Source organism: Bombus terrestris, chromosome 12 (assembly GCF_910591885.1).
Source record: "Bombus terrestris chromosome 12, iyBomTerr1.2, whole genome shotgun sequence".
Classification (NCBI taxonomy): domain Eukaryota; kingdom Metazoa; phylum Arthropoda; class Insecta; order Hymenoptera; family Apidae; genus Bombus; species Bombus terrestris.
In genome coordinates this window covers 8,031,457-8,043,858 of record NC_063280.1, presented here as the reverse complement: position 1 = coordinate 8,043,858, position 12,402 = coordinate 8,031,457, and the positions used below count along the sequence as shown (strand labels likewise).

The window sequence follows — 12,402 nt, the reverse complement described above, 5'->3', positions numbered from 1 at the left end:
TATTTATTGCGTCCAACCTCTTTAAATATAAAAACCATTATTTCTTTAAAATGTAAAACTATCCAAAATAATTAAAAAATGTTTTTCTGTCTGTATTGTTTCATTATTATATAAATTCATTCATGATGAAAATTTTCCTTGCATTTTTAAACTGATTGAAGTTTCAAACAGCGAAAAACATTGACATTTAACGCAGCACCATCTATAACTGAATACAACAGCAATAACATTCGGATTCGAATAATATTATTCTGTGTGTATAATTCTATTACCAGTAATCAGAAATATTTCGTAACTGTACGAATAAACATAATCATATATATATATATTATTATAATATTCGCGAAGAAGAGTTATATTTGTAATATGTGAAGTATCAATCAAATTGAAGGTTCATCGCGCGTAAAATCAAAGTGAAGTAATTATAATAAAAAATTGAATTCTCAATAAGAATTAAATAAGAAATTCAAGATGCCTTGCGAAATGATAACTTTACAACTTGGCCAATGCGGTAATCAAAGTAAGTAACTATGCAATTTATATCTTTGTTAAAATGTTGTTCTGTTTTCTTCTTATTAATTTGCAAATGTAACCAAATAACTTGCTTTTAATTACGTATAATTTATTATTTCATTAATATTTTATTAAAATAATCTTTGTTTATCTTTAGTTTTCTAATAGAAATATAAAGATTGTAAAATTTATGTACCACGAAAGTAGGAAGCTAAATTTCTGTTTTGAAAATATATTCATAAGATGTATTACGATACCACATTAGCAAAAAAATAAATAATAAAAGAATTTCAATTTTTAGTTGGATTTGAGTTTTGGAAAAAATTATGCGCTGAACATGGTATTAGTCCAGAAGGTATTTTAAAAGATTATGCAACAGAAGGTACAGACAGAAAAGATGTATTTTTTTATCAATCAGATGATGAACATTATATACCAAGAGCAGTATTATTAGATTTGGAACCTAGAGTAATTCATACAATTATGAATTCTCCCTACTCAAAGGTATTCATTACTATATTTTGTATAAATATTATAAATATGTTTAACTTCATGAATTTATATGAATATATTCTTTATTAAAATACATTGTTATTATAAATATTATTTTCCACAAGTTATATAATCCAGAGAATATTTATTTATCAAAACATGGAGGTGGTGCTGGTAATAATTGGGCATCTGGTTATCATCAAGGAGAGAAACTTCAAGAAGAAATATTTGATATTTTAGACAGAGAAGCAGATGGAAGTGATAGTTTAGAGGTATGTGTAGTTATGTTATTTGAATTTATATCATTAATATTGTAGCCATTATGTTAATTTACAGGGATTTGTTTTGTGTCATTCTATCGCTGGTGGTACTGGTTCAGGTATGGGTTCATTCATGCTTGAATCCCTCGCAGATAGGTTTCCAAAAAAATTACTTGAAACATATAGCGTTTTCCCAAACCAAGATGAGATAAGGTATATATTATGCAATAAAACTATATTATAATAATTAAAACAAAATTACATTTTTAATATAAATAAATTAAAAAGAAAATTCTTTTCAGCGATGTAGTCGTACAGCCATACAATTCCTTATTAACTTTAAAAAGATTAACACAATGTGCTGATTGTGTTGTTGTTCTAGACAACACAGCACTTAATAGAATAGCATCAGATAGACTTCATATCCAAAATCCTAGTTTTACACAAATTAATAAACTTGTTTCTACAATAATGTCAGTTAGCACCACTACACTTCGGTAATATACCATTTATATGTATTTTGTTTAAAAAATTAATGTAAAAGATTATAAAGATTTATTTATCTAATTCACATGTAATACTAGGTATCCTTCTTATATGAACAATGACTTAGTTGGTTTAATTGCTCCATTAATTCCAACGCCACGATTACATTTTCTCATGACTGGTTATACTCCTCTTACTACAGATCAAGAAGTAAGTATTCATTTTATGAAATATATAGAGCAATTTCGTTTCTTATTTCAAATTTAACAATTTTTTAAAAATATACATATTTAATAAAATGTTCTGAAAATATTTTTGTTTAAATCAACTTATCTCTTATAATTCACAGGGAGCATCTGTAAGAAAAACTTCTGTATTAGATGTAATGAGACGTTTGCTTCAACCGAAAAATATGATGGTTTCTACAGCATTAGATAGAAATGCATCTCACTGTTATATATCTATCTTAAACATCATTCAAGTACGTTTCATTAAAAATATTAAGGGTGAAAATAAAAATAAAATCTTATAAATACAATGTTTTAGGGTGAAGTAGACCCAACCCAAGTTCATAAATCTTTACAAAGAATCAGAGAAAGGAAACTTGCACAATTTATACCTTGGGGTCCTGCTAGTATACAAGTAGCCCTTTCAAGAAAATCACCATATATTCAAAGTACACATAGAGTATCTGGCTTAATGTTAGCAAATCATACTAACATATCATCAGTAAGTTGCAAAAATACCTTCATATTAAACGATACTAAATTATTTTAATTATTAAATTTAGTGCTTTCAGAATTACTTGATAATTATGTTTACGAACAATTAAAAGCCTTGTTAAATCTGTAATACATATGTATTTCAGTTATTTGATCGTGCCTTACAACAGTATGATAAATTACGAAAGCGAGAAGCATTTTTAGAACAATTTCGCAAGGAAAAAATGTTCGAAGATAATTTGGACGAATTGGATAATTCTAGAGAAGTCGTTGAATATTTGGTAAAGGAATATCAGGCAGCCACCCGAGTGGATTATTTATCATGGAATCCCAGCAAAGTAGAAACATAAAATATTCAATAATTTTAATAAGATTATCGTGCATATAAAGAAAAACTTGAGATCTGATTATCACTTGTTATTTTATGCTTTACTTTATTATCACAGATGCTATTTTGAGCATTAGAGTTGAGTATTAAAATTGTTCTACGAAAATTAAGTTTCAATACTACACATATAGTAAATAGCAATTTTATGATATTTTAGTACAATTACAAATATTCTCAATTTTTTTATTTTAAATCCATTTCTATTTTTCGTACACAAAATGGAGGTAACGTAGCAATTGTAATGAATCCTGTATGACCAGGTAAAGAATGAGCATGCATTGCAGTAAGCAACTTTCTCTCTTCATTTTCATGTCCACTTTGTTGTGCCATATCTTCGTGTATATCCTAAAACATAGTTACCAAAAAAGGTCATATTAATATTTTCAAAACTGATATTTAATATCATTCTAAGTATAAAATATAAACTAAGCTCGTGCCATTTGAGTTATGATATTTATACATATATCTTTTTATAAGAATTGAACGAAAAATATTACTTAATAAAAAGAATCTTTCATTTTACAACACATATATTAATTCTATATATTGCATCTATTATATATACCTCACATTGCAGGTATTCTAAATTCAGTATACGAAGATTTCTATATTGTACATGTACTTCTCTTTGTAAACATTCGTAGGTATTCAACTCAATGAATCCTTTTGATACTAATTTTGCACAAGTACGTTGAACCTGCTCAATACAAGGAGAAAAAGAACATAGTTTTCCACCTAAACATAAAATAATGAAAAAATCATTTCTTTGTCCTACTGTATTAATTACTATTTGTTTATGTAAGTTCGTAATAACTGAAAAACTTAAATAAAATTTTTTGCTAAAACAATTTGTACCTGATTTCTTTAAAGTAACCACTGCATGATCTATTGCTAACCATGGATGTGGCAGGTCTAAAAAAATTGCATCTGCTTTTGTTTCTAATTCTTTTCCAAAACCTTCCATACAAACATCTTTATGATTTGAAGTTACAAATTTACTAAGTCCATGTTTTTCAAACTCTGCTTGAGCAATATTTACACGCTGCTCATGAAAATCAAATGTATAAAGATGACCATGAGGGCGAATTGCACGAATAAGAGCATGGGAAAGAGATCCACTTCCAGTACCTAAAACAATAAGATAGTAAAACTAAGAATATGATAATTATACGAACTAAATGTAACTTCAAAATGCATTAATAATTAAAATTCCAATATAAAATATATTGATAAGTTAATACTTTTAGTATCAAATCAAACAAGTATTTTGAAAATAGTTAATAGTTGTTGAACCTGTTTCAATAACTATGTTTCCTGGTACTAAATCCAACAAGTGTATGATCAAACTTATGTCAGGGCTATATATAATTTGTGTCCTATGACATAGTGTCAATGTCCAAAGTTCTGATGTTGGTTGTAAGACATATGCCCATCCTTTCGAAAGTCTTTTCATGGTTCCATATTTGTGTCCCACAAGAGAAAATACTCTAAGTGCTCCATATTTTGTTTGAAAAACATTGTCAACCATTTCACCATTTTTATTAGGAATTTTTGCCTTTATTTCTAAAGAATGCATATTATTATGTCCTAAGTATAAAATGACTACATCTCCTTCTTCAATGAATTCTTTTACTTCATTAAAACTCATTTTAATGGAAACAAATTGGATTTATTTGTTAAATAATATTATAGTAACATTCCTCTATTTTATATCTATTTTATATATATTTGAATGTTAAATTCAATGTTCCATATTTAAGGTTATGTTTCGTAATACACGTGTTCAAAATTTAAATCTCAAGCCTTTTAAACTACAGTCATGTTTCAAACTTTCAAGAGTCAACAACCACCACAACCCATTAGTCACCCCACTACTAGACACGACGGACCAGATCCGCAGACTAAAAAGAAAATACCCTCTAGATTAAATCCTTAGATTCTACTAGAACCAACAATATAAAACTATTATAAGCCATGTCATTGTATCACGCCAAATGAAGTTACTGAAAATTCTCAACGAGAATTGATTGTAAATATTCTAATAAAAAAAAAAAAAATAAAAAAAAAAAAAACAAAATGTTTCAAACTGTTGTACATACATATATATTATATGAATTAATTGAAATAGAACTCGTATGTTATATGATTCATTCTATCATTTTTTTTGTCTACTATTTATGACAAGGAATTCACTTCATTATGTACAAATAAAATTAAAAATGTAACTAAAAAAATGTCTTGCCTATCTTCATATAATATATAAAACATATAATTTCCTTCGCTAATATAAAACATAATAGAAGTAATTGCATGATACGTAATATAATTTTGTGTATTATCTAGAAACAAAACTGTATTATTTATTTCAAAAAATTTTTTTTAAATGTAATAAATTCTAATTATATCATATAATATAATGCGAAACTAATGTTCATGATGATAATCTTCATTTTACATTATTTATCTATGTCTACTAAATAGTTACAAGATTTTGATTTATCGACTTACAAAATGATACAAATAATAAATTATAATAATTAAAAATATCTATTTGTGAAAAAAATATAAAAAAGAAAATCAGTAAAAATGATGTTCAATTTCATAAAATGTAAACGTGACTTAATAAAAGCGACACATTTGCAGAGATCCGTGACCCATGAGGCCACTAACAGAGCTTCGAAAAAGTTTAAAAATAGTAAAATAGTTGGTAATGAAGTGCCGAATGGTTTATCTTGAATTGCAGCTCGAAAATTGTTTATACGTAAATTTCTGTTGTTAAAACAGAAGCTGATTTCTTATATCTTAGTCACCATAATTTCGAAATATGGCTTCAAAAGTAACACTGTCCCAGGCTCTGGGTACAGATGGAAGTGATTTTAATCATAGACAAAAGATTGCTGGTCATTATCAAATCAGGTAATTAAGATATAACAAAAACGATATGTATATCAGCTACTTTTTTCTTTCTTTCATTAAGAATTTTTTGATATTCTACACATATAATATGATTTCGAAAATTGAATAAAATAATAATTAAAAATAAATCATTCCTCGACTGTTATTTATTTATTATTAGAATTAAACGTGCATTCCTTTTAGCGCAACAAATAAATCAAGACTGAAATATTGCATATTTTTTCATTATCTTCTTTTCTTCGTTATGCTTGCCAAGCTATCAGCCGATATTTTAGACCATTTGGATATATTTATTTTGGAGATTGAAGAATTACAAGTACCTCAGGTATATGATCTTTAATATAAAACATTAAACTATTGAATTATAATATCTCTCTTTTCTTATAGCCTTTATGGTGGGAATATATTTGGTGCACAAGTTTGATGTTAAGTTTTCTTGCATTGTCTGCTATTAAAAGAAACAGAATTAAAACATTAAAACAGTACATGATAGGTATCATCCTATTAGGATATGGTCCATTACTTTATGGAGTTGTATATTATTTCAAGGATGTTTGGAAATATTTAACTGTTGGTAAAACAAATGAAATTCACTTTTGGCAGGTATTAATAAATTATATATTATCTATTATTGAAAATTTTCATATAAAATATTTGTTAAATCTATAAAAATTAATTTCTAGGATCTACCATATGGATTATTATGGTATGCATTTATTCTCTTAGCATCTCAAGTTCATTCTTTTTCTTTGTTCTTCTCCTGGAATCTTATAGTAGCTTGGAAAACACGGGGAAGTAAAAAAGCTGACTAATTTAATAATAAAATTCATTGAAATCTGGCATATCTGTGAACACTATTGGTAATAGAATAATATATTAGGCTGTCCCAAAAGTTTCTTTTATCTTATAAGAAAATAATAAATGCACAACATTTTTTGTTTTATATTATTTTGTTCTATTATTATAAAATGGATCATACATAATTCAATAAAATAATATAAAACAATAAAATAATATAAAACAAAGAATGTTGTGCATCAATTATTTCCTTATAGAACAAAAGAAACTTTTAGGACAAACTCATATACTGTTAATAAAAATTAAAACTGTAAAAATATTGCTAATATGTAAATATGTATATATACATGTGTTCATATACATTATATCATGTGTATTTTATGTATCTTAAATCACATATTTTGAAACATTTCATTTTGTTTTCTTATAAGCAATTTTAATAATGAATTGATATTAAAAAAGAGATAAAAGTCACAATTTCTATATTAAATACACAATTCATTATGTAATAAGAGTAAAATAAAATTTCAAATAAATTATTAACCTTTTTTGTATCATTTGCTACAACAAATACCTGAACTACCCAATACAAAAATTACATAAAAACTAATATTAACATAATTAGACATATACATTATGTTAATGTTAACTAAATCCATGCATAATGCATTTATATTTATACGTGTACATTACGTTGTTAGGAATAATGGCGAGAATTATCGATCAAATGTATAATTGATTACTGGACCCTGGAAAGGAAGATACCTAGATCTAGGAAGAGGGTCCCGAAAAAAGGGAATTTTCACATATCATATATCTATATCTCGTACAATTAGTCGATTAAGTTAGTTAAATTTGTAAATAGTCGACTTTACGTCCTATCAGTCACTTTAAATTTTGGCAGTCTAATGAGCAGAGAAGTTAGAATACCATTGGTGCTAACCTATGTAAATGAAATCCTGAAATAACCACTAAATCCATAAATACCCTAGATCGTAAGACATCGTACACACAGGGGGCCTATTGATCGTCTGTAATAGAAGTTACACGCATATATGGATATTACACTTGTTCGTGATTCGTGAGGGACTTCATGCTGTATGATAATTTCCATTCCGTTTGACACAGTTTTTTCATTTCTTATCGCATTGTTCTAAGTCGTGCGGTGAGTTTCAATTATTATAATAGATAAAAATTAAAGTAGTTATTTTAATAAATTGATTTATAAAAAAATAAATAAAAAGCAACAAATATATGCATTGAAATAAATGAATTCTGAACACAAATGGTATCCATTGTGATTATATAAATCAGATAATATTGTAGTTAATTATAAAATAATTCACATTTATTGATATATTATTGCTATTACTGTGATATCATTATATTGTGTCATATATTATTTACTTTCTACATTCTCCCTTTTTTTTTTAACTTTTATCTATGTTAAATTTCATTTTCATTATGATGTCTATCATTAAATCAGTCAGACAGATGAATGTTTTCTATGGAACAATATAGTAATTATTACCTTTCAGTATGACAAATTACAATAAATGAATTAATATTGGTAATAGATATAATGTTAACATTGCAATATTAATATTTATTAAAAATATAAACTACAAATGTATTTTACTATCTTGTTTATTAAGTTTATGATCTTATTAATGTATGTCTTATGTAATTTATTGTTTTATTTTCCAAAACTTAAATAACGGTGTTGGTAAGTTTAATGTATTTTCACACAAGAGTTTTCCAGTAATGTTCTTTGTATTCCTTTAAAACTTTATGTTTTTCAATTTCTATATAGTATATTGCTAGTTTTGATTATATTTAATTAGTCTAAGTTGAAATTATAAATTAATATTAATTTTACTAATATATTAAGAAATTTTGTATATGTATGATTAGTAGCCTACATTAAAAATTGCAACATTTGTTTTAAGTATTATAATTTATTTTACTTCTGTTATATTTTACCAATAAAGTATTAAGTAATCTGAAAATAAAATTCAAGATCTACATTAAGATATATTATATAAAGGTAATGTAAGAAAGTAACTTTCCTAATTCTAATAAATAATTCTTTCATTTGGAGAAAAACAAATATTAAGTTTAATTATTTTGGCTATTTGATATTGTAAGATTTGTTTATAAACCCTAAGTTAATAAATGCTTTGATGTACATATTATGAGATTACAATAAAAATGTATATATGTATATATATATATATATATATGTATATGTTTTATGTAACTTCACAGGGACATTCGACTTCAAAATGTTTTCTAATCATATAACAACAATTGTGCGGCTTGCTGCTCAACAACAGCAGCAGCAACAAAAACGTGGTATGGCAACTCTTAAAGCAATTTCTATAAGATTGAAATCTGTAAAGAATATTCAAAAAATTACTCAATCAATGAAGATGGTATCAGCTGCTAAATATAATAGAGCAGAAAGAGACTTAAAACAAGCTAGACCTCTTGGGGTTGGTACAAAAGCATTTTATGAACAAGCTGAAATTCAAGCACCACCAGATGATGAGAAAAAGCTTGTAGTAGCAATAACAAGTGATCGAGGATTGTGTGGTGCTGTACACACTGGAGTTTCTCGTAACATTAGGGATGTCCTTTTAGCTGATCCCAAAGAATGTGAAAATACGAAGATTATATGTGTTGGTGAAAAATCTCGAGCGATTTTATCACGTTTGTTTGCTAACAATATATTGTTTGTTGCATCTGAAGTTGGTCGTAAACCGCCCACATTTAATGATGCTGCCAAAGTAGCAATTGAAATTATGAATAGCGGGTAATTATATATTATTTTCAAATGTATAAAATTCTATATACTTTTGTTTTATGTTAACATATGTGAATCAATATATTGATGTCTACAGGTACAGTTTTGGTTCTGGCCGCATTGTGTACAATCGATTCAAGTCTGTGGTATCATATGCTGTTGATCAGTTACCCCTTTTTGACAAAAATGCAGTAGTTAATGCACCAAAATTGTCAGTATATGACTCTCTGGATGAAAATGTAATTCAGAGCTATTTGGAGTTTTCTCTAGCTTCTCTATTATTTTACTCTATGAAAGAAGGCGCCTGTAGTGAACAGTCAAGTCGTATGACTGCTATGGATAATGCTAGCAAAAATGCAGGGGAGATGATAGATAAATTAACTCTGACATTCAATCGTACTCGGCAAGCTGTAATTACTAGAGAATTAATTGAAATCATTTCTGGTGCTGCTGCTTTGGATTAAAGAAATATATAATGCGCATTAAAAAGGGAAAACATCATAGTGTTGGGAAGTAGATCACAAACGTATTGTCAATTGACATTTGAATGTGCCGTTTTCTGAAAAGCAAATTTCAATTCAGGACCTCTTGAAATTGCTAAAAATGATCATTAAAAAATACAATGTTTATAACCCAACATGAAAATAAACTGTTAAAAACTGTTCGCTGAAATACTTCATTTGTTACAATTAAAACTGCCAAATAAATTAGATGATTTTATTAATCTTTGTATTTATTAACGCAATAAAATTATATCTATGCTAATAATATATATTAGAATTATTAGATATTTATGTATATAATAGTATGCAATTATAATTTATTATCATTATTATTATTTATTGTTAAATCATTTCTTTGTATATTCTATAAAAAATATACTTTAATAATTTAAGTATATGAAATTTTTGTTGCATTTTGTAGGCTGTGATCAAAAAAGAATTACCTATAATGTCTATAAACTTTTAATTTAAAGTACTTACGATTAAAATAAAAAAAATAAAGAAAAATTTTTTTGAAAATCCATTATACCATCAATTTTTGTACTGATAACCAAGTAAAATATTTATATTAATATTTCTAAAGTAGTTGTATGATTCGTTTCATTAATTCATAAATTATCTTATACTAAAAATATTTCCTAAATTTAAGCGAAATATAATGTATTAAGGAACACCAGTTTTATATTTTTGGTTAATTTGAGGAACACCAGAGTTATCGGTAGATGTAACCTCAATATCATAACAAATATTAAATAATGGAAGGAAGTCGAAAATCTCGTGTTATTCTTGAAGAACATGGTATACCGAATGTAAGGCTCTACAATACACATATGTACATATATATATATATATTTGTGATAATTCAAACTAGCAATTATTAATAATAATTTTATCTTTTAGGCTTCTGAATATACTAATTATCAACCACAACAAGATTGGAACTTGCATAATTTTAAAAAAGTATTTTTTATCTTGAACAAAAAATATATTAATTCTAATACTTATAAAATTTTTACTTACTATACTAATTTATATTTTTAGGAATTCAAAATACAAGTGATAAGAGAGTCTGAAGATGAACGAGAGTTAGAGTTTGATTTAATAGGTTATCCTGTTGGGTTTGCTAATGCATTTCGTAGAGTCCTTTTAAGTGAAGTACCAACTATGGCTATAGAAAAGGTTTATATTGTAAATAACACAAGTTTAATTCAAGATGAAGTTCTAGCTCACAGGTACTTATTTATATCTAAAGTGTATATTATTTTTTCATTCAAAAACAATAAATTTATATATATGTATGTTGATATTAAAGATTGGGTTTAATACCACTTCAAGCTGATCCAAGATTATTTGAGTATCCTTCATCCACTATTAAAGATGAAGATGAAGTTAGTGATCAAGATACTCTAAGATATGAACTTAAAGTATCATGTACTTGGAATCCCCAAGCACCTAAAGATTCTCGAAGAACAAATGATATGTATAGAAATAGCAATGGTACATAAATATTTAATATAGTTAAAAGAAAGTTATACAAATGTAAGAAGAAAAATAATTGTGTTTTTAGTGTATAGTAAAGATATTAAATGGGTTCCCATTGGTCGCCAAGCAGAAATTTATCCTCGAGGAGCAGAGCAATTAGGTGTTCTAGAAGATGATATTTTAATATGTAAAATGCGCCCTGGTCAAGAAATTCATGTTTTTATGCATGCAGTGAAAGGAATTGGGAAAGACCATGCTAAATTTTCTCCTGTAGGTAGGTTGAATATTAATATTGAAGTCATTAAATTTTATAATATTAATGTAACTGAATTTGTTTCAATAAGTTTTACTTGTAATACTTTCGAGATTATTTTTTATTTAGCTACTGCATCATATAGATTATTACCAGATATACAATTAGTAAAATCTGTCAGAGGAGAAATGGCAGATCGTTTAAAAAGCTGTTTTAGTATTGGTGTTATAGAAGTAATTGAAACTAAACCAGGTGATCCAGAATCACGTGAAGCAAAGGTTAAAAATCCTCGCTATGATAGCTGTTCTAGAAATGTGTTTCAACATGAAGACCTCAAAGGATATGTACGGTTAAGTAGAGTACGAAATCATATTATTTGTAAGTTTAAATACTTTATTTAAAAAATTTGTCATTTAAAGATTATGCACATGTTGATATATTAATTATGTATATTTTTCTTTCTATAGTTACCATTGAATCAGTGGGAACATTACCACCATCTGTATTATTTGTAGAAGCAACTAAGATACTTAAGGGAAAGTGTAAAATGTTTTTGGAAGAACTGGAAAACATTGAAAAATAGCTAGAAGTATTAAGATTTTAGTAATGACAATCAAAAATATTTTAACTTTTTGAATTTAGTTAATTCATTAAAATTCAATTTTATAAAAAATGTAATGTACAATATATTTAATAAATATATGAAAAAGATATTGTAAATACTATGTATAAGATCTACAAATATCTTGACACTATTATATAAATTAGTTCCAATTATTGATT

General features: G+C 26.3%; 5 protein-coding genes across 5 annotated transcripts; 4 read left to right on the top strand and 1 right to left on the bottom strand.

Annotated features, from left to right (window-relative positions):
• Positions 1 to 176: 176 nt before the first annotated feature.
• On the top strand, positions 177 to 3,709 carry LOC100648606 (tubulin gamma-2 chain). The gene is made up of 9 exons (XM_003399776.4): positions 177 to 520; positions 815 to 1,017; positions 1,131 to 1,277; positions 1,342 to 1,478; positions 1,568 to 1,762; positions 1,850 to 1,961; positions 2,101 to 2,232; positions 2,298 to 2,480; positions 2,620 to 3,709. Exons 1-9 carry the CDS (start codon positions 472 to 474, stop codon positions 2,821 to 2,823), a joined length of 1,362 nt encoding a protein of 453 aa, XP_003399824.1. The 5' UTR covers positions 177 to 471; the 3' UTR covers positions 2,824 to 3,709.
• On the bottom strand, positions 3,031 to 4,798 carry LOC100649109 (tRNA (adenine(58)-N(1))-methyltransferase catalytic subunit TRMT61A). The gene is made up of 4 exons (XM_012315060.3): positions 4,155 to 4,798; positions 3,717 to 3,989; positions 3,427 to 3,596; positions 3,031 to 3,206 (listed from the first exon to the last, which is right to left on the bottom strand). Exons 1-4 carry the CDS (start codon positions 4,507 to 4,509, stop codon positions 3,045 to 3,047), a joined length of 960 nt encoding a protein of 319 aa, XP_012170450.1. The 5' UTR covers positions 4,510 to 4,798; the 3' UTR covers positions 3,031 to 3,044.
• A 669-nt stretch (positions 4,799 to 5,467) lies between these two features.
• On the top strand, positions 5,468 to 6,679 carry LOC100649347 (protein jagunal). The gene is made up of 4 exons (XM_003399783.4): positions 5,468 to 5,777; positions 5,961 to 6,102; positions 6,165 to 6,380; positions 6,461 to 6,679. Exons 1-4 carry the CDS (start codon positions 5,686 to 5,688, stop codon positions 6,587 to 6,589), a joined length of 579 nt encoding a protein of 192 aa, XP_003399831.1. The 5' UTR covers positions 5,468 to 5,685; the 3' UTR covers positions 6,590 to 6,679.
• Positions 6,680 to 7,585: 906 nt separating this feature from the next.
• LOC100649465 (ATP synthase subunit gamma, mitochondrial) lies at positions 7,586 to 10,105 on the top strand. The gene is made up of 3 exons (XM_003399784.4): positions 7,586 to 7,740; positions 8,844 to 9,390; positions 9,479 to 10,105. The coding sequence occupies exons 2-3, from the start codon at positions 8,861 to 8,863 to the stop codon at positions 9,843 to 9,845; spliced, it is 897 nt and encodes a 298-aa protein (XP_003399832.1). The 5' UTR covers positions 7,586 to 7,740; positions 8,844 to 8,860; the 3' UTR covers positions 9,846 to 10,105.
• Positions 10,106 to 10,592: 487 nt separating this feature from the next.
• Positions 10,593 to 12,379, top strand: LOC100649590 (DNA-directed RNA polymerases I and III subunit RPAC1). The gene is made up of 7 exons (XM_012315061.3): positions 10,593 to 10,693; positions 10,785 to 10,844; positions 10,926 to 11,116; positions 11,197 to 11,381; positions 11,452 to 11,640; positions 11,749 to 11,997; positions 12,087 to 12,379. The coding sequence occupies exons 1-7, from the start codon at positions 10,640 to 10,642 to the stop codon at positions 12,200 to 12,202; spliced, it is 1,044 nt and encodes a 347-aa protein (XP_012170451.1). The 5' UTR covers positions 10,593 to 10,639; the 3' UTR covers positions 12,203 to 12,379.
• The last annotated feature ends 23 nt before the right edge of the window (positions 12,380 to 12,402 follow it).

Coding starts and splice junctions, on each gene's coding strand:
- LOC100649590 (XM_012315061.3), top strand. CDS start 10,640: ATGGAAGGAAGTCGAAAATCTCGTGTTATTCTTGAAGAACATGGTATA. Junction 11,117..11,196: donor GATGAAGTTCTAGCTCACAG/GTACTTATTTAT, acceptor TTGATATTAAAG/ATTGGGTTTAATACCACTTC. Junction 11,382..11,451: donor TATGTATAGAAATAGCAATG/GTACATAAATAT, acceptor TTGTGTTTTTAG/TGTATAGTAAAGATATTAAA.
- LOC100648606 (XM_003399776.4), top strand. CDS start 472: ATGCCTTGCGAAATGATAACTTTACAACTTGGCCAATGCGGTAATCAA. Junction 1,763..1,849: donor GTTAGCACCACTACACTTCG/GTAATATACCAT, acceptor ATGTAATACTAG/GTATCCTTCTTATATGAACA. Junction 2,233..2,297: donor CTATCTTAAACATCATTCAA/GTACGTTTCATT, acceptor ACAATGTTTTAG/GGTGAAGTAGACCCAACCCA.
- LOC100649347 (XM_003399783.4), top strand. CDS start 5,686: ATGGCTTCAAAAGTAACACTGTCCCAGGCTCTGGGTACAGATGGAAGT. Junction 5,778..5,960: donor GCTGGTCATTATCAAATCAG/GTAATTAAGATA, acceptor CATTCCTTTTAG/CGCAACAAATAAATCAAGAC. Junction 6,381..6,460: donor ATGAAATTCACTTTTGGCAG/GTATTAATAAAT, acceptor ATTAATTTCTAG/GATCTACCATATGGATTATT.
- LOC100649465 (XM_003399784.4), top strand. CDS start 8,861: ATGTTTTCTAATCATATAACAACAATTGTGCGGCTTGCTGCTCAACAA. Junction 9,391..9,478: donor ATTGAAATTATGAATAGCGG/GTAATTATATAT, acceptor TGATGTCTACAG/GTACAGTTTTGGTTCTGGCC.
- LOC100649109 (XM_012315060.3), bottom strand. CDS start 4,509: ATGAGTTTTAATGAAGTAAAAGAATTCATTGAAGAAGGAGATGTAGTC. Junction 3,990..4,154: donor AAACATAGTTATTGAAACAG/GTTCAACAACTA, acceptor TTATTGTTTTAG/GTACTGGAAGTGGATCTCTT. Junction 3,597..3,716: donor GGTTACTTTAAAGAAATCAG/GTACAAATTGTT, acceptor TTTTATGTTTAG/GTGGAAAACTATGTTCTTTT.